The sequence below is a fragment of the Giraffa tippelskirchi genome, chromosome 2 (assembly GCF_054371585.1).
Source record: "Giraffa tippelskirchi isolate mGirTip1 chromosome 2, T2T-mGirTip1v1.2.pri, whole genome shotgun sequence".
Lineage (NCBI taxonomy): Eukaryota > Metazoa > Chordata > Mammalia > Artiodactyla > Giraffidae > Giraffa > Giraffa tippelskirchi.
Window position 1 is genome coordinate 121,531,305 of NC_137276.1, and position 26,513 is coordinate 121,557,817.

The window sequence follows — 26,513 nt, forward strand, 5'->3', positions numbered from 1 at the left end:
GCTTTGATGACTTAGCCGAAATGAAATCTTTGAAGGTGTACTCAAGTAGGACTCAATGGTGGTACTCCTCAGTAATCATGTCTTACTGTCACAGATGTCAGGCTCTTTTATTGTCCTGTGTTGTCAGAATCTGGAGGCAAAGTCCTTCTAAATAAGTTTTGAAGTGTACTTCAGCAGAGATTGTATACAGAGGTGTGTACTGTTTCAGAGGTAGAAAATCATGTTTTTTGTTGTTCGGTCACTCAGTCGTGTCTGACTCTTTGTGACCTGATGGGTTGCAGTACTCCAGGCTTTCCTGTCCTTCACCATCTCCTGGGGCTTACTGAAACTCATGTCTGGTGAGTCAGTGATGCCTCCCAACCATCTCATCCTCTATCATTCCTTACTCCTCGTGCCTTCAATCTTTCCCAGCATCAGGGTCTTTTCTAATGAGTCGGCTCTTCGAATCAGGTGGCCAAAGTATTAGCGCTTCAGCTTCAGCATCAGTCCTTCCAATGAATATTCAGAACTGATTTCCTTTAGGATTGACTGGTTTGATCTCTTTGCAGTCCAAGAGACTCTCAAGAGTCTTCTTCAACACCACAGTTCAAAAGCATCGATTCTTTAGCGCGCAGCCTTCTTTATGGTCCAACTCTCACATCCATACATGACTACTGGAAAACCATAGCTTTGACTGTACAGACATTTGTCGGCAAAGTAATGTCTCTGCTTTTTAATATGCTGTCTAGGTTGGCCATAACTCTTTTTCCCAAGGAGCAAATGTCTTTTAATTTCATGGCTGCAGTCACCATCTGCAGTGATTTTGGAGCCCAAGAAAATAAAGTCTCTCATTGTTTCCATTGTTTCCCCATCTGTTTCCCATGAAGTGATAGGAACAATGCAACGATCTTTGTTTTTTGAATGTTGAGTTTTAAGCCAGCTTTTTGACTGTCCTCTTTCACCTTCATCAAGAGGCTCTTTAATTCCTCTTCACTTGCTACCATAAGGGTGTTGTCCTCTGCATATCTGAGGTTATTGATATTTCTCCTGGCAATCTTAATTCCAGCTTATACTTCATCTAGCCTGGCATTTTGCATGATGTATTCTGCATAGAAGTTAAATAAGCAGAGTGACAATATACAGCCTTGCCATACTCCTTTCCCAATGTTGACCCAGTCTGTTGTTCCATGTGGTTCTAACTGTTGCTTCTTGACCTGCATACAGGTTTCTCAGGAGGCGGTAAGGTGGTCTGGTATTCCCATCTCTTTAAGAATTTTCCAAGTTTTTTGTGACCCACACAGTCAAAGGCTTTAGTGTAGTCAATGAAGCAGAAGTAGATGTTTTTCTGGAATCCACTTGCTTTTTCTGTGATCCAACAGATGATGGCAATTTGATCTCTGGTTCCTCTGCCAAAGGAAAGGTATACAGAGGTGTGAACTATTTCAGAGGTAGGAAATCATGTTTTTGGGTTTAAATAATCTGATATTTTAGAAGGATGAGAGCTGTGGTAAGTGATGAAGTGATGATTGTGATTAACCTGAACATGCCAGTTTGCCTGATACATGCACATGTTTAGTCTATTTTAGTTTGTTATTGCTGTTACTAATGTTACCATAATAGATGAAATCAACTTTTTGAAAGGAAAGTAGGTTTTGATTAGAAGGAGAGATGTAGATGTTATTTAGGCAGTATCTAAGAACCATGTAAAGGGAAGATCTGAAAAGGGTGGTCACTGGGGGGAATTCAGACATTTGAAGGTCAGTGGAAGGGGTGTGTGTGCAGAAAATGGGATAAAAGTTACCTGAAGAATCCTATGCACTTTCAGCTCTCTATGGCTCAGCCCTACTCGCTATCCTTGTCTTTAAGGCAGCCTGTGCTAATTTTAGAGAAAGACCCATCCTCATTCTAGACTAAGTAGGTATGAGTATTTTTTTCCTATGGACGTGAGCCGTCAGCCACTTTGCTTTATGTTGGATTTCAGCTTTTACAGTTTCTCCTTCTTATTGCAATATCAGGGAGTGAGTCTATAGTTCAAATAAAAGATTAGGGTTAATGGATCTAGGAGCTTGGTTTGTGAATTTCTGTCTTCTGGTTTTAAGTTAATAAAGCAACAGGAGATGCATTTTCTACCAGGGTTTCCCTTACACACAATTAAGAATCATCAGATCTTCTGCAGGTGTTTGTTTCCAATACCTTTTCCCTGTCAGCCTAATTGCACAAGGTTAGACATAAAGTGTCCTTAACCAACTTTATAGATGAGCGACTATATCCTTACTGGTTTTCTGCCTGCTGGATTGTCAAATACAGACAGAGATGTATTGAGGTCTTTAATTACAACAATTGATTTGTTTATTTCACCTTACAATTCTATCTTCTTTTTTTTTTTGTTTGCATCATGTATTTTGATGCTCTGTTCTTAGGGCCATACCTGTTCAGGATTTTGATGTCTTCTTGAAAACTGACCCCTTTATCATAATATGATGCCTCTCTTTATCTCTGGTAAGTTTCCTTCTTCTGAATTCTGCTTTGTCTAACATTAATATAGTGAATCCATGTTTCTTTGGATCAGTGTTAGCATGGTATATCTTGATCCATTTACTTTGAGTCTATTTATGCTTTTTATTTGTAGTGGATTTCTTGCAGACAGCATATAATTGAGAATTCTTGGTTTATCCACTCTGACATCTCTGTTTTTTACTTTTTCATTTAGACCATTTACATTTAAAGTGATTACTGCTATAGTTGTATTAATAGCTACTTTGTAATTGCTTGTCATTCATTGTACTTGTTCTTTTTTCTCTCCTCCCACTTTTTTTTAACCTCCTCTGATTTTGATTGAGCATTTAATATTATTTTTCTATCTTTTATTAGCATATCAATTATACTTCATTTTCTTGGATTGCCCTAGAGTTTGAAGCATATATTTACAACTAAGTATGTCTATTTTCAAATAACACTATACCATTTCACTATTTGCATAGGTACTTTACAACAGTATGTTCTCAATTCCTCCCTTCCATCCCTGATAAAATAACTGGGATTCATTTATGAATAAATGAATAAAAATCCCCATTATAAATCCCCATTTATTCATTCATTTATTCATTCACTTATGCATATTATACATTGATGCAATACTTTTTGCTCTTATTAGTTTGAACACTTATACCATTAAGAAAAAGAAGAAAGAAGTTTGATTTTACCTTCATTTATTCTTTCTCTGATACTCTTCATTTCTTTATGTACATTACCTATATAATTTTTCTTATCTTTGGAAAACTTGAAAAATTTCTTGCAGAAAAAGTCTCTATATGGTACATTTCTTCAGTTTTTGTATGTTTGAAAAAGCCTTAAATTCTCCTTTACTTTTGAAGGATAATTTTGCAAAATATGGAGTTCTGATTCACTAGGGTTTTGTTTTCTTTCTTTCAACACTTAAACTATTTTTGCACAACTCTTATTGATTGCATGGGTGTAAAGTCTGATGTCATTCTAATCTCTGTTCCCATTTGTAAGATGTTATTCCCTCTGGCTTCTTTAAATATTTATTTCACATTTTTTTCTGCTTGGTGTTCACTGAGCTTTCTGGATGTGGTTTTAGTATCTGCTATTAATTTTGGAAAATTTTTAGCCATTAGAATATTTCTTTTGCTTTTTTCTCTTTCCTTCTCTTTGTATGTCCATGAGGCATCTCTTCTAATTTTGTGATTGTTCTGCAGGTCTTAGGTATTCTATTCCTTTTGTCTGTGAATTTTAGTTTGGGAACTTTCTATCAAGATGTTTTCGAACTTACAGATTCTTTCCTTGGCCATATTCACTCTTCTAATGAGCCCATCAATGCAGTCTTCATTTCTGTTACATTGTTGCTGATTTCTTGAATTCCCATTGGATTCTCTCTTGATGTTTCCATTTCTCTGCTTATTTCACCCATCTATTCTTGCATATTGCCTACTTTTCCATTAAAGTCTAATATATTGCTTATAAAGGAAAGTGAAGTCGCTCAGTCGTGTCCAACTCTTTGCGACCCCGTGGAATGTAGCATACAAGGCTCCTCTGTCCATGGGATTTTCCAAGCAAGGGTACTGGAGTGGGTTGCCGTTTCCTTCTCGAGAGGATCTTACCAACCCAGGGATCGAACCAGGGTCTCCCATATTGCAGGCAGGCGCTTTACCATCTGAGCCACCAGGGAAGCCAATATATTGCTTATAGTTGTTTCAAATTCCCTAATTGAGTTTCCTCCTGGAGGGTGAACTGGTGCCTCTTGGCCATATAACCTAGATGGAGGACTGATTGTATATATGAGAAATCCATTCCTCTTCCAGAGCACAGCCTGGGAGCCTGAGGCCCCATCCCAGGAAACTCAGTTTACCCTAAGTTTGTAAAAATGAAAATTTGGAGGTTTTTCTGAGTCATAAAAGTATTCCTGACACCCCCCCCCCAAATGACCATACCAGTGTGGCTCATTTTGTATGTTTCTATGTAACTTATAGACATTTGGTGTACAGTTATGAATACTGTTTCTAACATTTGTGCTAGGCTGTTCAGCTTTGATTCTTTGATTTATTTATAAACAGCTCAGTCACTCAGTCGTGTCAGACTCTTTGCGACCCCTTGGGCTGCAGCACGCCAGACTTCCCTGTCCATCATCAACTCCCAGAGCTTGCTCAAACTCATGTCCATCAAGTCAGTGATGCCATCCAACCATCTCATCCTCTGTCATCCCCTTCTCCTCCTGCCCTCAGTCTTTCTCAGCATGAGGGTATTTTCCCATATTCACATGCTGCATTATTTTTTATTGGATGCCAAAATTGTAAATTTTACTTTTCTGTGTGCAAGTAAATTTTTTTAAAATAATTTGATTCTTTCAGTTGTTGCTTTTAAGATCTGTTAGACAGAACCAGAGAAGTATTCAGTCTAAGACTAATCATTCTCTGATTTTGAGGTAAGGCCCTCTGTGTCTTCTACTGAATGTCCCATGAATCTTGAAATTTTCCAATGTGACTCTTACAGCAGATAAGATTCCTGACCCTCTGTGAGCACTAGTCACTCTTTAATAATTTCTGGTAGCTTTTTCCTCTACCCCAAGTGTGATCCCCACATGCACTGTACCAGTCAGTATTCAAGGAAGCCCTGCTGCATCTCTGAGGTTCTTATTCTATGCAGTGCTCTCAGCTATGGTTTTCTGTCCTGTGAACCGAAGCCACCTTATTGTCTAAAGACGCCTCTCTCTGTTTCTTCATGTTAGGGAATCACCAGGCTTCTCCTGGTTTTCCCCCTCTATACTACAGAAAACTCTCCAAAGGCAGTAATCTAGGGCAATCATATTTCTTATCTTTTAGGAATATTCTCCTTTTCTGCTGTTCAGTGTCTTGCAAACTATTGTTTCATATATTTTCCAGTTAAGCAGGGGAGTGTGAGTTAGGAGGGAGAGTATATCCTGCCCTATTAATTTGTTTAGCCCAGAAAACAAATAGAATTTTGAATGTTTTTAAAATCTCTATTCCAATATTTTGTGAACATGTATTTGATTTGCAATATTTATAATATTTTTAAATATTTGTGTTTTATTAAGCAATCTTACTACACTTGCATTTCCAGAAGATATATACTTCTGGATTTTCTGAGAGTATTCAGGCATTGTCTAAAAAAAAGAGAGAGATTTTCTTCCTTGTTTTCAATCTTGGTGGCTGTCAGTAAAAGTTCAAAAAACAGTCAATTTAAGAAGAAAAGAGAAAATTTTATTTGAGCCAAACTGAAGATTATAACCCAGGAGAGAGACTCTCTGAAATCTTTGTGCCCTGTTCTGTCTATTAGAAGTCGAAGGCACAGTCATATACATTTTAGAGACAAAGGATCATACATCAAAATGGCATACAGATATTTTACATAAAGTTCACCAAGGAACATAGTAAGCAAATATAAAGAGAGCAGGAAAACACCATGACCCCTACAGAGTTGGGAAAGAATGCTCTTCTTTTCAAAAGTTACATTGCTAGTGTCAGCAGAAAGAAAAAGAAATGATCTTTAGGGTCAGCAGGTACTCACATCTTTGAGGAGTTTCCATTAACGAGTAATGCAGACACATACTGCACATGAGGAAGGGACAAAGGAGGCCCAAATGGATCCAGAGAGAGAAATTTGTTTAATTTTTCCTGTCTTGCCTTTTAAATCCAATAATTTTATTTCATTATGCCTCATATTACTTTTTCTTGAGTTACTTCACTGGATAAGTCCTTCAGTAAAAAAAAAAAAAAAAAAGTGGTAGGAAAGAATATGCTTGTTTCAAATCCTTTCTGTTTTTTTTTTACCTGCTAGCACTTCTTTCAGGGATTATTTTAGCTTTTTGGAAGAAAGTTTCTTAATATTTCTTATGAATCTACTGGTGACAAACTGTCTTGGCTCTGTCTTTATTTTAGCCCCTTTAAGTGAAGTGAAGTTGCTCAGTCGTCTCCGACTCTTTGCAATCCTATGGACTGTAGCCTACCAGGCTCCTCCATCCATGGGATTTTCCAGGCAATAGTACTGGAGTGGGTTGCCATTTCCTTCTCCAGGGGATCTTCCCGACTCAGGGATCGAACCCAGGTCTCCCGCATTGTAGACAGACGCTTTACTGTCTGAGCCACCAGGGAAGCCCCTTTAAGCACATTTTATTTTCATGTATAGAACTTTTATTGGCTGCTCCTTGTTTTTTATCTTTAGTACTTTTTGGGTACCAAAAAGGCTTCCCAGGAGGCTCAGTGGTAAAGAATCTGCCTGCCAAGGCAGGAGCCGGGGGTTTGATTCCTGGGTCAGTAAGATCCCCTGTAGAAGGAAATGGCAACCCACTCCAATATTCTTGCCCAGAGAATTCCATGGGGAGAGGAGTGTTTGGGAACTCAAAGAGCTGGAGACGACTTAGCTACTGAACGTGAACACACTTTTCACTACTGTTTTATTGTCTTCTGGTGTCTGTTGCATGGTATATAATATCCATTATTCCTGTTGTTTTCCTTAATAATATGATGTGTCCCCCCACACCCAGCATTGGTTTCTTTTAATATTTGTGTAGTTTCTATTGCTATTTCTTCCCTCAAATTTAATGGGTTAAGACAGTGGAAATATTTCAAAATTTTGTGGGTCTTATAAGGTAAAGATTGGTTCAGTCCTTAGAGTTTTATTGCTTAAATCAACATCTTGATGAGAGCTATTAGCTTTTCAAGCTTGGAGCCTTCTTCCATGATCTTTTAGGTTCTAAAGTCTAGAATTTAGTTCTTCATGGTTGTAGGACTTAGATGCCCAATTTCATGCAGGCGGTTTGACTTGGAGCCACTCAGTTTTTAGAGTCTGCCCACATCGCTTAATATTTGGGCCTCAAGCTTCCCTGGTGGCTCAGCTGGTTAAGATTCTGCCTGCAATGCAGGGGACCTGCGTTTGATCCCTGGGTTGGGAAAATCCCCTGGAAAAGGGAATGGTTACCCACTCCAGTGGCCTTAGAAAGCATCACTACAAACAAAGCTAGTGGAGGTGATGGGATTCCAGTTGAGCTATTTCAAATCCTGAAAGATGATGCTGTGCAAGTGCTGCACTCAATATGCCAACAAATCTGGAAAATTCAGTAGTGGCCACAAGACTGGAAAAGGTCAGTTTTCATTCCAATCCCAAAGAAAGGCAATGCCAAAGAATGCTCAAACTACCACACAATTGCCCTCATCTCATACGCTAGTAAAGTAATGCTCAAAATTCTCCAAGCCAGGCCTCAACAATACATGAACCGTGAACTTCCAGATGTTCAAGCTGGTTTTAGAAAAGGCAGAGGAACCAGAGATCAAATTGCCAACATCCGCTGGATCAGCGAAAATGCAAGACAGTTCCAGAAAAACATCTATTTCTGCTTTCTTGACTATGCCAAAGCCTTTGTGTGGATCACAATAAACTGTGGAAAATTCTGAAAGAGATGGGAATACCAGACCATCTGACCTGCCTCTTGAGAAACCTGTATGCAGGTCAGGAAGGAACAGTTAGAACTGGACATGGAACAACAGACTGGTTCCAAATAGGAAAAGAAGTACGTCAAGGCTGTATATTGTCACCCTGCTTATTTAACTTCTATGCAGAGTACATCATGAGAAATGCTGGGCTGGAAGAAACACAAGCTGGAATCAAGATTGCCGGGAGAAATATCAATAACCTCAGATATGCAGATGACACCACCCTTATGGCAGAAAGCAAAGAAGAACTAAAGAGCCTCTTGATGAAAGTGAAAGAGGAGAGTGAAAAAGTTGGCTTAAAGCTCAACATTCAGAAAACTAAGATTATGGCATCTGGTCCCATCACTTCATGGGAAATAGATGGGGAAACAGTGCAAACAGTGTCAGACTTTATTTTTGGGGGCTCCAAAATCACTGCAGATGATGATTGCAGCCGTGAAATTAAAAGACGCTTACTCCTTGGAAGAAAGGTTACAACCAACCTAGATAGCGTATTTAAAAGCAGAGACGTTACTTTGCCAACAAAGGTCTGTCTAGTTAAGGCTATGGTTTTTCCAGTAGTCATGTATGGATGTGAGAGTTGGATGGTGAAGAAAGCTGAGCGCCGAAGCATTGATGCTTTTGAACTGTGGTGTTGGAGAAGACTCTTGAGAGTCCCTTGGACTGCAAGAAGATCCAACCAGTCCATCCTAAAGGAGATGAGTCCTGGGTGTTCATTGGAAGGACTGATGTTGAAGCTGAAACTCCAATACTTTGGCCACCTCATGCAAAGTGTTGACTCATTGGAAAAGACCCTAATGCTGGGAAGGATTGGAGGCAGGAGGAGAAGGGGACGACAGAGGATGAGATGGCTGGATGGCATCACCGACTTGATGGACATGGGTTTGGGTAGACTCCAGGAGTTGGTGATGGACAGGGAGGCCTGGCGTGCTGTGATTCATGGGGTCTCAAAGAGTCAGACACAACTGAGCAACTGAACTGAACTGACTGACCCACTCCAGTATTCTTGCTTGGAGAAGTCCATGGATAGAGGAGCCTGGCAGGCTATAGTCCACAGGATTGCAGAGTTGGACATGACTAAGTGACTAACACACACCATACTCATGTCAGGAATCGAAAGTTTGAGGTGAACTGATTTGGAGCCTCTACATCTGCAAAAATGTCTTCATAGCAATACTTGGAAAGGTGTTGATTGAATAACAGATAAGGGGTTTGTATACCAGTAATCAAAAACCTTAGGTAGCTGTCTTAGAGTCCCAGTTATAAGAATTTTGTCTTCATCTTTGATTTTCAGCAATTACAACTATAGTGTCTCTATATGTCATTTCCTTTTTATTTATATTGTTTGGTTCACTGAGCTTTTTGACTAGTGGGTTCATGACTTTCATGAATTCTAGAAATTTTTCATTCAGCATATATTCCAGTATGCTTCTTCCCTATTTTTATTTCCAGTCCTTATCACACTTACATTAGACCATTTAATATTGTACACATGCCTAAATTATATTGGCATATCTCTGAGTTCTTTTCTTAGTGTACTCAATTAATCCTTAATTTCAGACATTGTATTTTTTATACTGGAATGACATTTTATATTCTTTATGTTTACCTATGATGAATTCAACACCTTTCTACATTTTTCCATTTTATCTAATTTCTTTAACATGTTTAAAAGTTATTTTAACCTCTATTTGTTGTTTTTAATTCTAACATCAGAGTTGTCTGTGGGTCTTCTTTACTGCACTGTGTGTATGTGTGTATACTACTCATTGCATTTAAAAGAATCTTTGAAATTGAAGTATTTTTTTTCTTTTAAAAAAGAAAGGACACACCCTTTCAAATATTTTGTAGCAAGTGTGAGGGCTGATTACGTCAAACCAATCAGAAATTGATTTGAGTTATGGCTATGTGGCGTATTTAATTAATTTCAGTTCACATCTGATTTCTACAGTTTGAAATTTAGCTTTGTTCCATATGCTTGGCAGACACCTCCTTCCAGCCAAAATTTGGCATATAACCACTAGAAACGCTGAGAAATATTTCTGTTTTCAATCTACTTACCACCCTCTCTCACAACCACACGAATGAGGGAAAAATCAACAACCAAGGAAAACGATTTCTTCATTGAAGTTCTTTCATATATCAATCAAACCTATAAATTCACATCTTTATCAAAAGTCCCTTTTATTAGCATAAGAGCTTAGGTTCCAAGGGTTTTCCTGATAGCTCAATTAGTAAAGAATCTATGTGCAATGCAGGAGACCCCAGTTCAATTCATGGGTCAGGAAGATCCCCTGAAGAAGGGATAAGATACCCACTCCAGTATTCTTGGGCTTCCCTTGTTGCTCAACTGGTAAAGAATCTGCCTGCAATGCAGGAGACCTGGGTTCTATCCCTGGGTTGGGAATATCCCTTGGAGAATGGAAAGGATACCCACTCCAGTATTCTGGCCTAGAAAATTCTATGGACCCAAAGAGTTGGACATGACTGAGCAACTTTCACTTTAGGTTCCAAAATGCAGACAGTAGAAGGAATTATAATATTTTCCATTTTCTGACAGAATATTCCATCATTTAGAAATTAAGAGAAAAAGAATTAGCCATGGGGAGAAGGCAAGGCCAATGAGGTTCCAAATAAGGTAGAGAAGATGGGGAAGGAAGAGTGTACAAAATTAGACTGATGTTTCAAAATGTTGACTTTTCCATTATGCTTTTCTGTAGGTTGGATTGTTCATATATAGCTTCTTTACAGCCTTCTTATCCTTTGCCACCCATGTGGTTCTTATTCCTCAACATATTTAGAATAATAATCTTAATTCCTTTCAGTCTGGTGCTTAGATAGATAATAAAGCAGGGTTGTATTAAGAAATTATGGCATAGGGATAATGCAGCAATTATAGCAAAAGTGATGACTTCTGCTGCAAAGTGAATGGAGAAACAGCTGCTGCTGCTGCTGCTTCTAAGTCGCTTCAGTCATGTCCGACTCTGTGCGACCCCATAGAGGGCAGCCCACCAGGCTCCCCCGTCCCCGGGATTCTCCAGGCAAGAATACTGGAGTGGGTTGCTATTTCCTTCTCCAATGCATGAAAGGGAAAAGTGAAAGTGAAGTTGCTCAGTCATGTCTGACTCTTCGCGACCCCATGGACTGCAGCCTACCAGGCTCCTCCGTCCATGGGATTTTCCAGGCAAGAGTACTGGAGTGGGGTGCCATTGCCTTCTCCGATGGAGAAACAGGGGAGGCCCCTAATAAACTAGTCTGTGACAAAATTCCCAAAACATGGTCTTAGGAAAAATGGAAATCAGGAAGTTTACAAAAGCTCCACCAGGGAATGGACATATGCAAGAATTTGCTCAGTTTTCTTATCATTTTGCCCAATACAGAGTTTAGCAAATATAAACATGTAATAAATATTTGCTTAGTGAATATATCCTTTTTGCATGATTGCCCAACTAAATAGGTTGAAAATTTGCATTTTTAATGTAATTAAGCACTTTATAAATATTTCTGAGCTGGTTGAATTAATTCTGGAACTTGCTCAAGAATACCATGTTCTTATCTTCTTGTCTAAGGATCAGTAGACCAAAGTGGATTTTAGTTTTTTAATAATCTATGACAAAGGCATTAGCCTTGAGAGTAACTAAATGTTACCTGACAGGTTTTTTTTTTTTATTAAACTCTTCACAGTAATCTTTACAAAATATTAATAGAAGAAACAGACATCATGGTTTATCATGTGTTCTGTTTAGACTCATAATAAATTTGTTGTGCTGAGTCAATGATGGTATCACAGGGTGAAAGAGCTTCTACTAGCATTTAAAAATCTTTGCTACTCTGTCTACAGATTTGATGAAAGATATTGTGAACTGTATTTCAGATAGAGTAACTGTTGAACTAGTTACTATCGTCACTGTTAATCTTGCAACTGATTACATTCCAAGTAATGTGATGTTAGCAGGAGACTGTCAAATATCTTTGTTCACCTACCAAACATTTGAGTATATATAGGGCTACATTATATCATTACTGCAGAGGGCTTGTAAGAAGACTTTCATTATGGGGTACAAAACTCTGTGCTTTGGACTGACTTGTATCCTCTTTGCTTATTATATTTATACACCGATACCAGAAAACATTGAAGAACCCTGGAAAGTAAGGATCATTGATGCTGCTGCAAAAATAACTTCACTTATGGTAAGTTTTTCTTTTCCAGGGAATTGGGATGCCTTGTTACAAGAACATGTAAGCTTTCTTTCAATTAGCATTTTGAAAGAGACTTCTGTTTTCTTTTGGGATACATGAGCCAAATATTATTAATCTGTTTAATTGAATAAATCATTATGAAGCCCGTTTGAATCTGTACAAAACATGGGGAGATAAAATTTCTTCTTATAAAATAAACAAGATGCCCACAAGAATTCCAAGACCATACTTTGAAAACCACTCATTTGTCTACCTTCAGTCCTAAATTGCTGGTTTTCGGATTTTTTGTGACAGTGCCAGAATTTGAACTAAGTTCTACCCCACTGAAAATACCATGCTCTCCTCTCAAATCATGTGCTACCTGGAGGCTTTATAAATGATATGGACAATAGAAAGTCTGAGGTAGAATGCATCAGCGGACAATAAATAATCAGAGCAGTGCATGATACCTGGGAAGTGGCTGTCTATTGTGCTACCCAGAGGAGATGTCAGATCTGTCAAACTAGATCCCAAGGTCTCTCCTGCCCAAAGTCCAAAATATGCCGAATCACCCCTTGCCCTCAATGCTTGCTTTCATTGCAAAAGCCTCACCTTTTCATTCAGTGGATATTAGAGAAAAACAAGTAAGTGCCAGCCCTACAGAGAAACTGCCATGTTATTTTCTGAACAGCTTATATATCTTAAACTTCAGAGTTACTACTACAGAGTTTATTACTCCGGCTCATCAGTGCCAGTATCCTGAAAATATGCAACTGTAAAATTCAAATTTTAATTATCAAATGTAAAACAGAATTAAAATATTGTTCATCCAAAGTAGAACCAGCATTTGTGTTTGCTTATAGATGCATTTTACGTGTATATGTGTGAATTATGTTAGCAATTCATCAGTTTCTACTTATTTGTGTAATAATCATTTTGTTACTGTCATGACTGAGATTTTTTTTTTAATTAGTTTATTTTCTATTTCTTAACTTTACAATATTGTATTTGTTTTGCCATACATTGACATGAATCCACCATGGGTGTACATGTTTTCCCCTTCCAGAACCCCTCTTCCACCTCCCTCCCCATCCCATCCCTCCGGGTCATCCTGGTGCACTAGCCCCGAGCACCCTGTATCATGCATTAAACTTGGACTGGTGATTCATTTCACATATGATAATTTACATGCTTCCATGCCATTCTCCCATATCATCCCGCCCTTGCCCTCTCCCATAGAGTCCATAATACTGTTCTATTTATCTGTGTCTCTTTTAATGTCTTGCATACAGGGTTATCTTTACCGATTGACTAAATACCATATATATGTGTTAGTATACTGTATTGGTGTTTTTCTTTCTGGCTTACTTCACTCTGTATAATAGGCTCCAGTTTCATCCACCTCATTAGAACTGATTTGAATGTATTCTTTTTCATGGCTGAGTAATATTCCATTGTGTGTATTGAGATTTTTAACATATGTCATGGAAGCAAACATCACAGTTCTTGATAAAATGATATGGAAAAATGTAGGTTACACATTCATTTTATTGACAGCAAGAGTAAAAGAAAGAGAGAGCATTAGTTTTAAAAGCCAATCGTTCTTTGAAAGAGTCTACTTCATCCTTTTATGGCTCAGTTTTTTTCAACTGCAAAGTGAGAAGTCTATCAGCACATTACAGAGTTACTGTGAGAATAAGGGAGCAGGTGTTCCAAGATAGCATCTAGTGATACCTAAAATGGTATTAACGTTAATAACTTTTTTATTCAATAGAGATCTAGTCAGTAACTACTCCAAGATAGGACCTATGAGAAATGAGGGGCCAAAAGTCAAAAAAAGTTGTTTTTAAACCGATATATCTGCTAAATTGAAATTATCTTCACTGTCATTATCTTCATCCAGCTATGAAAATATTTGAGAATATTTTCCATACATGTTGTTAATGAAAAAAGCTGAGAATTATTGAGCACTTGTGGTGTAGCCTGCCCTACTTTAATTTCCTTAAAAGTATGACTTAACACTTAAAACTGTGCTTTGAACAACTCAATATTTTTACCCTTACTTTATAATGAGGAAAACAAGACATAAGAAATAAGTAATCCAAAGACATATAGTTAATAAATTTTAGAATTGGGAATCAAACCTAGACAATCTATATTCAGACTCTACCTCTTTTTATCATTTTGCCAACTTTTAACTCTCCATACAGTTAAATTTCAATCTTTTGATTATATAGTCCTATGTAGTTTAACATAGGTAGAGATTCACGTAACCACTAAGATAATCAAGATATGAAAACATAATCCCTCAAAATCACATTTGTGCTGCCCTTTTTGGGCTTCCCTGGTGGCTCTGTGGTGAAGAATCTGCAGTAAACTCTTCCCCACCCTAAATTCAAGATAACCACTGATCATTGTAAGTCTGTATACTTTGCCTTTTCCATAATATCATATAAATGAGTTGATACTGCACGTGAATTCTGAAGCCAGCTTAATGCATTTCACTGAGCATAATGCATTTGCGAATAATCCACTCATTGAGTATCATAAATTCAATCCTTTCTAAAGCTGTGTAGTACTCCATTATGTGGATGTATCATGGTTTGTCCTCAATAAACAGTTGAAAGATATTTCGGTTGTTCCCACTTTGGAGGTGATATGAACAAAAATTTTAATTTCTAGAGTCAATATCTAGAACTAGATGTGCTGGGTCATATTTTAAATGTATACTTAAATTTATAGGAAATTGCCCAGATTTCTTTCCAAAGAAACTATACAATTTTGCATTCAGACCAGCAATATATGAAAGTTTTAGTTGGTCTAAATCCTTACTAGCGTTTAATATTTTCAGTTTTTCTTTAAAAAACATTCTAATAAGTGTGTCCAAATATCTGATTGTGGTATATATTTTCACTTCCTTAGAGATTCCAGGTATTGGGTATCTTTTCATGTATTTATTTGTTATTCCATGTTTTTTTTTTTGTGGTGACATATATGTTTAATGTTTTCTCCATTTGAAAAAATTGGTTCTTCATTTTACTATTGCTGATTATTGTGAATTCTTTCTATTTGGGATGAAGTCATTTAGCAGATACTTAATTTGCAAATATGTTCTCCCAATCTGGAACTTCTCATTTTGTTGTCTTGAGTTATACAGCAAAAGCTTTTATATTTTATTGAAGTCCTTTTTATTTCTTTCTACAAAAATCTTTTGTATATTTGATTTGATATTATGTGTGTATGTGTGTGATCAATTGTGTCTGACCCTTTGCAACCCTATGGACTGTAGCCTGCCAGGCTCCTCTGTCCATGGAATTTTCCAGGCAAGAATACTGGAGAGGGTTGCCATTTCCTCCTCCAGAGAATCTTTCCAACCCAGAAACGGTACCCACATCTCCTGCATCTCCTGCTTTGGCAGGTGGATTCTTTATCACTGAGCCACCTGGGAAGCCTTTAAGCCTCTTAAGAACTTTTAACCTAACATAAGATCACAAAGATTTTCTCCTATGATATGTTCTAAGAGGTTTGTAGTTTTCCTTTTTTTGCATTTAAGTATTGGATCCTTTATGAGTTAATTTCTATATGAAGTGTGAGAATTGATGAAGGTACATTTTTTTGCATATGGATGTCCAATTGCTCCAACACCATTTGTTGAAACACCTTTCTTCACTGAATTGCCTTGTGTCTGTGTCAAAAACATATTGGACATATTTGCATCTGTTTATTTCTGAACAGACTCTGTTCTTCCCTGAATCTGTGAGTCCAGTCTTTCACCAATAATACACTGTATTATCTATTCTGTCTTCTCAGGAGTCTTGGAATAAGGTTTTATGAGTCCACGAATCTTATTCTTCATTATCCAAATTGCTTTGACTACATAATATAATTAATCATCCTTTCCATGTACAAGTTTAAATTTAGCTTATTGGTGACTAAAAATTCTGATGAAATTTTGCCTGAGATTATAAACTCTCTGAAATTTTAAATAAGTAATGAAATGAAATTAAAATATTTAGAATTTGCATGCAGAGAAGTGTAAAATCTTGTTACTCAGATAATTTTTATGATAAAATTTTACAACTTATATTTGAGAAATAAGTAGACCAAAATAAGTTGCATGTAAACTGATAAAAGTTAAATGAATGAGACTACTCTTAGTTTAAAAACACTATGTACTTGAGATTTATTTGGAAGCAACTGTAATTTATGTATTAGGATGTACAATAAGACCTCTAAAGTATTATTATATTTTTTCTTCTTTTTTGAGTGCATATTTATACGCATTTGATGGTACTAAAAATCAAAATGTTAAGTGTTTTAATTTGTTTTTGTTTGTTTTGACAGGCTACATTATTGGAAAAAGTAGGTCTTAAAAGATTTGATGAATTGTTTTCCATAATAATGAAACTGGATTACAGACATCCAATTTCAGATGAAAATGTTACAGTGATGGATATAACCTTTAGTGATATTCCAGTATGTTTGTACTTGCCAAAGAGGAAGTCAGAAAGCCAGAGACCAGCTGTAATTTTTGTTCATGGTGGTGCCTTTGTTTTGGGAAGTTGTAGTAAGTGCTTTTTATATAAGCAAATATGAGTGAGCACGTGTGTTTGTGTGTATTGCACATTATATATATTTATATTAGAATACATTGTGGTATATATATAATTAGCAGAGAGTTAAATGTTTTTAAGTATGTATATGTATCATTTGTGGTTCATATATAGGTCTTCATATACTTCTTGGCAAATCATTAAAATATAAGATTATTACAAAAATTATTATCAAATAAAGTTACACTGAAAATATAAAATGGGAGATTCATTTTGAACTTCAAATGGAAAAATAAAATACAACTGAGTAATCAGATCCTCCCATCAAGTCTATTCCCATCTAATATTTGGAAATGATTCTAAGATGTACAATGGAATAGCTAAGAAAATTATAGTCATACACATTCTCACAGACACAAACTCAAACGCGCTCAGACATGTCACATAGAGTTCACATACACACTTATACACACAGTTGCTTTTATACTCTTGATATTGTTGACTCACCACATAGCATTGGATACAAAGGATATTGTATTAAGGCAATTCAGAATGTAAGAAGCAAATGATGACTCCTTTCCTCAAAGAGCCTATAGCCTGAGTCATTATACCCAGGAATTTGACTTTGTAATCTGTTTAATGTTTCAAAACAACCACAGATGCTACTCTAGTCGGGTGGGTGGTCCACTTTTATTTGATTGGCAATCACATTCTTAGGATGGCTAACACTGTCACAGTTTTACAGATAAGGTAGCTACAGAATGGTTCTAAGCCCTACTATTAGCAAGTGGTGGAACTTGTGGCCAAATCTAGGCCTGTCAGCAGGATCCACAGGCTTAACCCTCACATCGCTGGTGAGCAGTCCCATTCTACCAACCGTCAAGATGGCTTAAAGATGCTGTTTCTTGTGTGTATTTAGTTTCTATCCTTCATGTCAATGTCACTTCCAAACCCTCAGTGCTCTTTCAAGTCTCTCAGCTCATCCCCTCTCAATTATCAAGGGTGTTTGTCCAAATTCAGAATGTTCCACTCCCCCTCTCCTTGAGTACCTTACGTGTCCTTAAAAATTATTAGCACTGTTTTAATCTTTAACTTTACTTCTTTCTACTTATATCCTACAAAATGCACTTTAACCTTTTGGTAAAGTTTAATCTCTATTTTTGTCTGGGATCATAGTTCCTCATATTGTTTGGCCTTTAATCCATATTTCTCTTTCCTCTGTCTAGAAATGTGTCCTCTCCATTGACACCTAAGCATGTTTCAACCTCTTCTACCTTGATCTTCCTTGCTCCGGAATCTCTCTCTCTCTTTGTAGTCCTCTATCACTCTCTTTATATTTCTCAGGCTCACTTTTATACACTGTGGAATCCATTTTCCCCTTTTCAATAATTCTTTACATTGTGTAATTTGAGAATGACCACTCCTCTTTTTTCACTGAAACTCTCTAATCATAAACACATTTCTATCACATTTCACACGTGTAGGTGGTTTTCCATTGCTCTTTATTTACAGAGTATACTTTCAAATTATCTTTTTCATTTCAGAAATGACAGCTTTGGACCTTCTGAATAGACAGACGGCAAAGAATCTTGGTGCTGTCATTGTGGGAGTGGAGTAAGAGCATGATATACATTTTTTTTTTAATATAATCTTTTGCCCTTGTGACATAGTTTTAATTTCCAAAGAAGGTACCCAAGCCTCCAAAAGGACAGGGATCTTAGGGATTTTTTTGGTTTATGTTAGTAACTTTTATTAGTGTTACATTATCCACTCTTCCCCAAAGGGGCCTGAAAGTGAAAGTGAAGTCGCTCAGCTGTGTCCGACTCTTTGGGTCCCCGTGGACTGTAGCCTACCAGGCTCCTCCATCCATGGGATTTTCCAGGCAAGAATACTGTAGTGGGTTGCCATTTCCTTCTCCAGGATATCTTCCTGACCCAGGGATTGAACCTGGGTCTCCCACATTGTAGGCAGATGCTTTACCGTCTGAGCCACTAGGGAATGATACAAAGGGGCCTAGTTTCCCTTTAACCTCTGTCATTAGAGAGACCTCTGGGAGGCACCACAGGCTGAACATTTTTGGCAATACAACTGTGATATTTTCTAGAAATTCCTAGGTGCTTAATTATCCATTACACATTTGGGATGCTGAGAGTTTTTTGTTTTTTTTGAGTTGGTGATAAAAAATTAATTTTGTAAATATTATTTTTTTTTTAAATTGAACTGCAGTTGATTTCAGAGAAGGGCATGGCAACCCACTCCAGTATTCTTCCCTGGAGAATCCCATGGACAAAGGAGCCTGGTGGACTACAGTCCATAGGGTCACAAAGAGTCGGACACAACTGAAGTGACTTAGCATGCACACATGTAGTTGATTTATAATATTGTGTTAGTTTCAAGTATACAGCAGAGTGATTAGTTATGCACAGTTTTTCAGATTATTTTCCATTATAGGTTATTATAAGATGTTTGTTATATAGATATTCTTATGCAGGAACATCAGATGAAAATGTTGGAACCATCTGGTAGTTTATACTCATTCTCAAAATGAGAGAACATAAGCGCTCATGATTTTTGCCCAAATTTCCAACAATATGCAACAAAGACTAGGAAATGTCCAGTCCTTTATGACCTATTTAGACATTCTCTGTACTCCATCTTCAGGATGAATTTTTTCCCCCATTTTTCCTGTCAATTAAGTAGTACAGAAATTTTCTTAGAGACTTCTAGCCCAATAGTGTATAGAGAATACAGTGGAATTTCTTTGCATGTGAGAACTTAAGTAGATTGAATATAACATACAAGTGAAACCAGTGCTGTCCTACTCATCATTGCTGTCTTAGAGCAACCAGAACCTAGATGTTTTCAGAGACATTTCTAATCTATAATAATTAGAATATTATCCCTTTCACTCAATAATTTTAACCTAATATACCATTTTATTATCTTAGGTACTTTTAAATGGCAATATGTGTTGTACCTGTCTTAAGAATTCTATCAGTTATTTCTGATATTTGTTGTTGTTTTTTTTTAATCCTGAAGAGCATTTAAAGCAACAGTGTATTTTGATATGTTCTATAGTTTATACTATATTTTAAATATATTTCAGATATTTTAGATATAGATTGTTGTTGTTCAGTCTCCCAGTCACATCTGACCCAGTTGCGACCCAATGGACTGCAGCATGCCAGGCCTTCTTGTCCTTTACCATCTTCTGGTGAGAGAGATTACAGTATGACAAAATTGCAAGGGTTATCTGTCTAGAATGTAATGGTTAGTATTGATATTATTAACTCACCAATTCAAATTTATAGTAAGATTACCAGTATAAGTAGAAATAAAAAAAAGTAAGACAACCCAAGTTTGTCCCAATATTAGATGAATAAACTATAGAGAGATCTACATATACTTTTCACATTAACAGATGCCGGGAGTCAGCCCATGAGATCCCACCCGTGACAGAGTCATGAGGAAGAGGACTGATTTGAGCACGGCTTCTCAGCCCTCAGGGATTCTCGGAAGGCTGCCTCAGCGCTCACCTTGAAGATAATATCTGTCTTTCTGATGTTTGCTATAATAAACCTCTTCTTATTTTCTGTGACTTAGGCCAAAGGCTTTTCCTGATTCTCTTCTAAAATAGATCATTCTGAAACCTCAATCGACAAGGCCCCTGAACGATAGCACCCTAATAAAATTATCTAGGATATAGAGTATGCTAACCTAAATTCCTCTTGCTAGCATATTGGTTTGTTTAATAAATGTACCTGTGCCTTTGGAGCTAATGTGCGTGGCTGCTCCTTAACAACAAAACAGCATTGAGAGCTTCCACACAAAAAGCCCCAATGGGCACAGAGCCCTTTGTAGGGAAGAAAGGCTTATTAGGAAATATAAGAGATATTGCTTTATGAAACTGTTACTTAGTCTATATTTATTCACTATGTTTTTGCTCTTAATGTATTTAGCCTATATAATGAAAGCATAATAGTTAGAGATTTATATAAATAGAAGTTTAGCTTTAATACAAATAATAAGACGATTGTTAATTCAGCTGGTGATTTTGCTAAGCACTGACCTTGGCACTTTCAGCTTGCTGTGCCATAACTTTATGGGACCACATTCTTCTCTGTTAGGCTCAAGGCATAAGATAGAGTACAGAAAACAGGTTTTACCTTGAAACTCTGAGTTTGTGAATTCTTTCTTTGTCATAATCTGCTGTGCCTGTATTCTTTAAAAAAAATGTAACCCTGGTGCTTTCTGTGCCTGATGCAAAAGTGTCCTGGCTGATCAACCCTTATCAATAAAGGAGTCACAAGATGTTAGCAGGCCTCCAGGCCAGAAGATGATGTAAACAACTTAAACTTTTTGTAACTAAAAACACAAACAGTGTCCTGGTTCCGATAAGGGTCAAAAGCTGCTAGCCCATTGATTTGATTTGGCATGACTTTACACTTTACATTTGTCTCTATGTACAACTAAAAATATAAAAGCTGCCTTGAGAATAATAAAGTCAGAAGACATTCGGAGACGCAAAGACTCGCTGTGTCTTCTCATTCGCCGACGCCGTCCATCCTGAGGGAACCCCTGGACCAGCTGGAGCAGGACTCCGGCAAACAGATATTCTAATAATTTGCCTTAAAATGATTTTGACAGTTGTTACACAAGATCACTTACTGTACTTCAATATCAATTTCAAAACTTTTCTTTTGAATTATGTTTGCAGGTCATATGTAAGCTCATACTCATGTATTCACCTTATGATATAAGTTTTGATAACAGAACATGCTAGATTATAGAATTTTTACCTAAATAAATTTCTAACATAAGACATCTACAAATCATTTGTTCTCAGATTTGCTGCTTTGAAAATCTAGTGTGTACTCTTAACATGGTTGTGAAAATATTTAATATCAACTACATTTGAGAATCTAATAAATGCTATAGAGAGATCATCTCTCCTATTGATTGCACATTTGCTGAAAAATTTATATACAATGTTCTGAGGATGAAGACATAATCTTTATCTCTCTCAAGTCCCCATAGAACAGGACATTTGAAAAAAACTTTATCCAAGAATCTACATTTTATTTGAAAAACAAGTTAGTAGTAAGCCTAGGTATGATGGGTGAAATTAAAGGAAATTAAAGACTCAAAACAGGGTCAGTTTTCTTCTCTGGACCTACTGATTGTATTGAGTGATACCTCAATATATGCAAGTTATAAAGTTTAATATGAAATTTAATATGAAGTTTAATCATATATGCTTTTATTTCTTTCCTTTTTTTTCCCTTGTCTGAAGTTATAGGATTAGGTCATCAATATCAATTTCCTGTTGCCCATGAAGATGTCGTTTCTGTGGTCAAATTCTTTCCACAAGGTAAAATTCTTGCAAAATATGGAGTGGATCCCACTCAAGTCTGTATTTCAGGTGATAGTTCTGGGGGTTTAATTGCAGCAACAGTGGCTCAACTGGTACGTTTTATGTGTTATATGTTATACTTATTTATAACACAAACACATGCTATAACTCTAACACAAAAGTATCATTTTCTTTGTTAGAATGTTTTTAACGGACTTATGTTTTAAACTGCTAAATGGAAAAACCAACAACAAAGAAACCTCTGTCCTTTTACATAACTTTACCTTTAGACAATGTGGCTCTAAAAGCACTGAAGGAAAAAAAAAAACATACTTGTAAATAAGCCTCCTAATTTATTCACCAATTTTCAGGGAAATAAAACAATATCTAGGAACCATTTTTAACGTGATGAACAGATTTGTTCTCCTTGCTGCTGGTGGTGCTTTGTCGCTTCAGTTGTGTCCAACTCTTTGTGACCCTATGGACCATCGCCCTCCAGGCTCCTCTGTCCATGGGATTCTCTAGGCAAAAGTACTTGGGTGGGTTGCCATACCCTCCTCCAGGGGATCTTCCAGACCCAGAGATTGAACTCGAATCTCCTGCATTGCAGGCAAATTCTTTATCACTGAGCCACCGGGGAAGCCCATTAGAATTCTCTTTCAGTAAACTGTAAAGTCTACCAAGCACTTGGGATTACTGTAGCTCAGGTATTTCAGTGAAATGTGAGCGGATAACATTTGGGCCACATGTCATGCTTGCATGGAAGAATCACTACAGTAATAAAAAAGAAAAATGTCCATTTTTACAATGTTCAAACCCTTGCTGCTGTTAGTTGTTCAGTTACCAAGTCATCTCTGACCCTTCTTGACCCCATGGACTGCAGTATGCCAGGTCTTCTTGTCCCTCACTATGTACCAGAGTTTGCCCAAGTTCATGTCCATTGCATTGGTGATGCCATCCAACCATCTCATCCTCTGTCACCCTCTTCTTCTGCCTTCTGTCTTTGCCAGCATCAGGATTTTTTCCAATGTGTTGTCTGTTTATGTCAGGTGGCCAAAATATTGAAGCTTCAGTATTTAGGGTTGATTTCCTTTGGGATGGACTGGTTTAATCTTCTTGCTGTCCAAGGGAATCTCAAGAGGCTTCTCCAGCACCACAGTTGGAAAACATCAATTATTCAGTGCTCTGCCTTCTTTATGAAAAAATCCTTGCTATGCGCAATTAAATAACAGTGGTCCACAATAACTAATACATTTGAAAAAGGAATTCAGTAGAATATATACTTCTTACTTCCAAAACCAATTTTTTGAAACAAAACTGACATAATAAGAGGGATACCTATCTTTAAAACCAGCAGGATCTTCTAACTCCTCTTGTAGGATCACTTTTGCTACTAGCCTGAGAAGGTATTGGTTGAGTCTCTCTGTCTCATTTTTGTTTATGTGTGTGCAGTTGTTCTTCCACTCTGCTTATGAGATGAGCCAGCTGGTTTAGAAAATAATCTGTCTGAGGGCACTGGGGTGTGATCAAGGGCATAAGAGAGATTATGTTAGAGAAATTTGTCTTTCCTCATTTTCCGCTTTGGAATTGTGGCACCCACTATACCTTGAGTGTGCAGCTTCAGTTGATTGGCTAACATGTCCCCTTGTGAGGTTCTACTGGGATTATTTTCAATTAATTTTCTCATTTGGTATGTCAGCTACTTTGGTGAGGGGTTAACTTTAAGAAAGACCCTCCAGATACTGAGATTTTCATGTGGAGTGGCAGCTGGTATATTTATTTCTATAGATGTCATTGTTAAGAAGGTTGGTCTATGTCTAGGTCGTTGCTCCTTAGAGGTTAATTGTAGGTTTTCTTCTGTAGAGCATAGGAGTAAAAGAAAGGGGAAGCGAAATGTATGATGGCTCTTCTCACTCCATAGCTGAGATCTCAGGATCTCTTATCTCTGTAAGAAAGAGAATCTCCAAATACATGCTGCATGAAGGCGAGTTGTACATTAGGAATATTTCCTTTAACTTGATAGAATTCCTTTTGAATTTAGATAATGTGAATTTGAACATTCATATCCTGTTGCTATATTCATTTTTTCTTCTCACTTTTAGGTCACTTTAGGTCAAAAATGATTTTCAGTATAGATAACTTTTCATCTTTCCTAGGAATCACATAATTATTTTTTTTATTTGGTGGTTCCCTGGTGACTCAGTTGGTAAAGAGTCTGCCTGCAATGCGGGACACCTCGGTTCAATTCCTGGGTTGGGAAGGTCTCCTGGAGAAGGAAATGACAACCCACTCCTGTATTCTTGCCTGGAGAATTCCATGGACAGAAGAGCCTGGTCCATGGGGTCACAAAGAGTCAGACACGAATGAGTGACTAACTTTAACTTACATATATGAATAAATGCATGCGTGTGTATGTGTGAATCATTACTTTAGTGATGAAAGTGGGATGACACATTTTAATGCCCTGTAAACTATAAATATGATGAAAATAATTACTGGGAACTATATCATTTTTATAATTATTTACATAATCACAGCTGATATGTTTGGAATAAAGGTTGCTACTCCTGTAGTTTTGAAGCCTTTGATTCATTCACATTTCATTATATATATATTTTCAGATCCAGAATTCAAAAATAAACTGAAAGCACAAGCTTTAATTTACCTTGGCTTACAGGTCATTGATACCTCCATTCTTTCTCACAGAGAAAATGAGCATGGTCCATTTCTCTCAAAGAAACTGGCATTAGAACTTGCATGCCTGTATTTGACTCAGGATAAAGCACTCCCCCAGGCAATCATGAAAAATCAACACATGCCTCATGGGTCAAGGCATCTGTTCAAGCTGGTTAACTGGAGCACCTTCCTTCTTGAGGAGTCTAAGAAGAACCATATACATACAGAACCAATTCTTGGAAGACTTAATCCTTCATATCCAGCACTTTTGGATAGTAGGTTATCACCCTTGGCAGTCAATGATTCCCAGTTGCAAAATTTGCCCTTGACTTACATCCTCACCTGTCAACATGATGTTATAAGGGATGATGGACTTATGTATGTCTCACAACTTCAAAATGTTGGAGTTAAAGTTTCTCATGACCATATGGAGGGTGGAATCCATGGAGCTTTATCATTCATGGCTTCACCAATTTATTTACAGCTAGGCATTAGAATAAAAGATGAGTATAGTAATTAGCTAGCAGAAAATCTATAAATAATACATATAACTAGCTAATCAGTTATAATCTAAAGGATATATTTTGAGATTTGTGAGTTTAAGGGACAATGTCATGATTTTAGCTTTGGATAAATTTAGGTATAGATCAAAGCAAAATAACTATGTATCTTTGAAAAAATTAGTTTCCCTAATCTTAAATCTTGCTACAGTGAAGACTCCTACTATATTTATCCTAATATATATCATTTATTCTCCCTGACACATGGTAAATATTCACCAATCATAGTAAAGTATATGAATAAAGTATAATTATAGGCAAAATATACACAATAGTTTCAAGACAGTGACAGGAATGGTAGTGGTAAGTGAGGATAAGTTTTAAGAAAAAAAAACGTGCAGTTTTCTTTAGATAGGTTTGGGTCATGCTATCTTCAAGTCGTTTTGTCAGTTAATCATTCATACATTAATTTTATGCACTCTGTAAATTGTTAGTTTTCTTTCATTCATTTAATACACAAGTCTGCTTTCAGGCATGTCATTGTTCAATTGCTAAATCATGTCCAACTTTTTGTGATCCCATATACTGTAAGCATGCCAGGTTTCCCAGTCCTTCACTATCTCCAACAGTTTACTTAAATTCATGTCGATTGAGTCGGTGATGTTACCTAACCTACTCATCCTCTCCAGCATTCTCTTTTTGCCTTCAATCTTTCCTAGCATCTGGGACATTTCCAATGAGTCAGCTCATCACCTCAGGTGGCCAAAGTATTAGAGTTTCAGCTTCAGTGAATCAGTCCTTCCAATGAATATTCAGGGTTGGGTATATTTAGGGTTGACTGGTTTGACCTCCTTACAGTCAAAGGGACTCCCAAAAGTCTTCTCCAGTACCACAGTTTGAAAGCATCAACTCTTCAGCACTCAGCCTTGTTTGTGGTCCAACTCTCACATCTGTACATCACTATTGGAAAAGCCATAGCTTTGATTATATGAACCTTTGTTGGCAAAGGATATCTTTGCTTTTTAATACACTTTCTAGGTTGGTCATAAATTTCCTCCCGAGGAGCAAGCATCTAATTTCATGGCTGCAGTCACCATCTTCAGTGATTTTGAAGCCCAAGAAAAGAAGTCTGTCACTGCCTCTACTTTTCCCCCTTCTTTTTGCCATGAAGTGATGGGACCAGCTGCTATGATTTTAGTTTTTTGAATGTTGCGTTTTTAGCCAGCTTTTTCACTCTCCTCTTTCATCTTCATCAAGAAGCTCTTTGTTTCCTTTTCACTTTCTGCCATTAGAGTGGTATCATCTG

At 37.0% G+C, this 26,513-nt stretch overlaps 1 protein-coding gene across 1 annotated transcript; it reads left to right on the top strand.

Moving 5' to 3' along the window:
* Nucleotides 1-11,999: 11,999 nt before the first annotated feature.
* LOC145538464 (arylacetamide deacetylase-like 2) lies at nucleotides 12,000-25,227 on the top strand. The gene is made up of 7 exons (XM_081570522.1): nucleotides 12,000-12,137; nucleotides 16,470-16,692; nucleotides 18,223-18,287; nucleotides 19,898-19,907; nucleotides 21,978-22,148; nucleotides 23,438-23,443; nucleotides 24,653-25,227. Exons 1-7 carry the CDS (start codon nucleotides 12,000-12,002, stop codon nucleotides 25,225-25,227), a joined length of 1,188 nt encoding a protein of 395 aa, XP_081426648.1.
* Nucleotides 25,228-26,513: the final 1,286 nt, after the last annotated feature.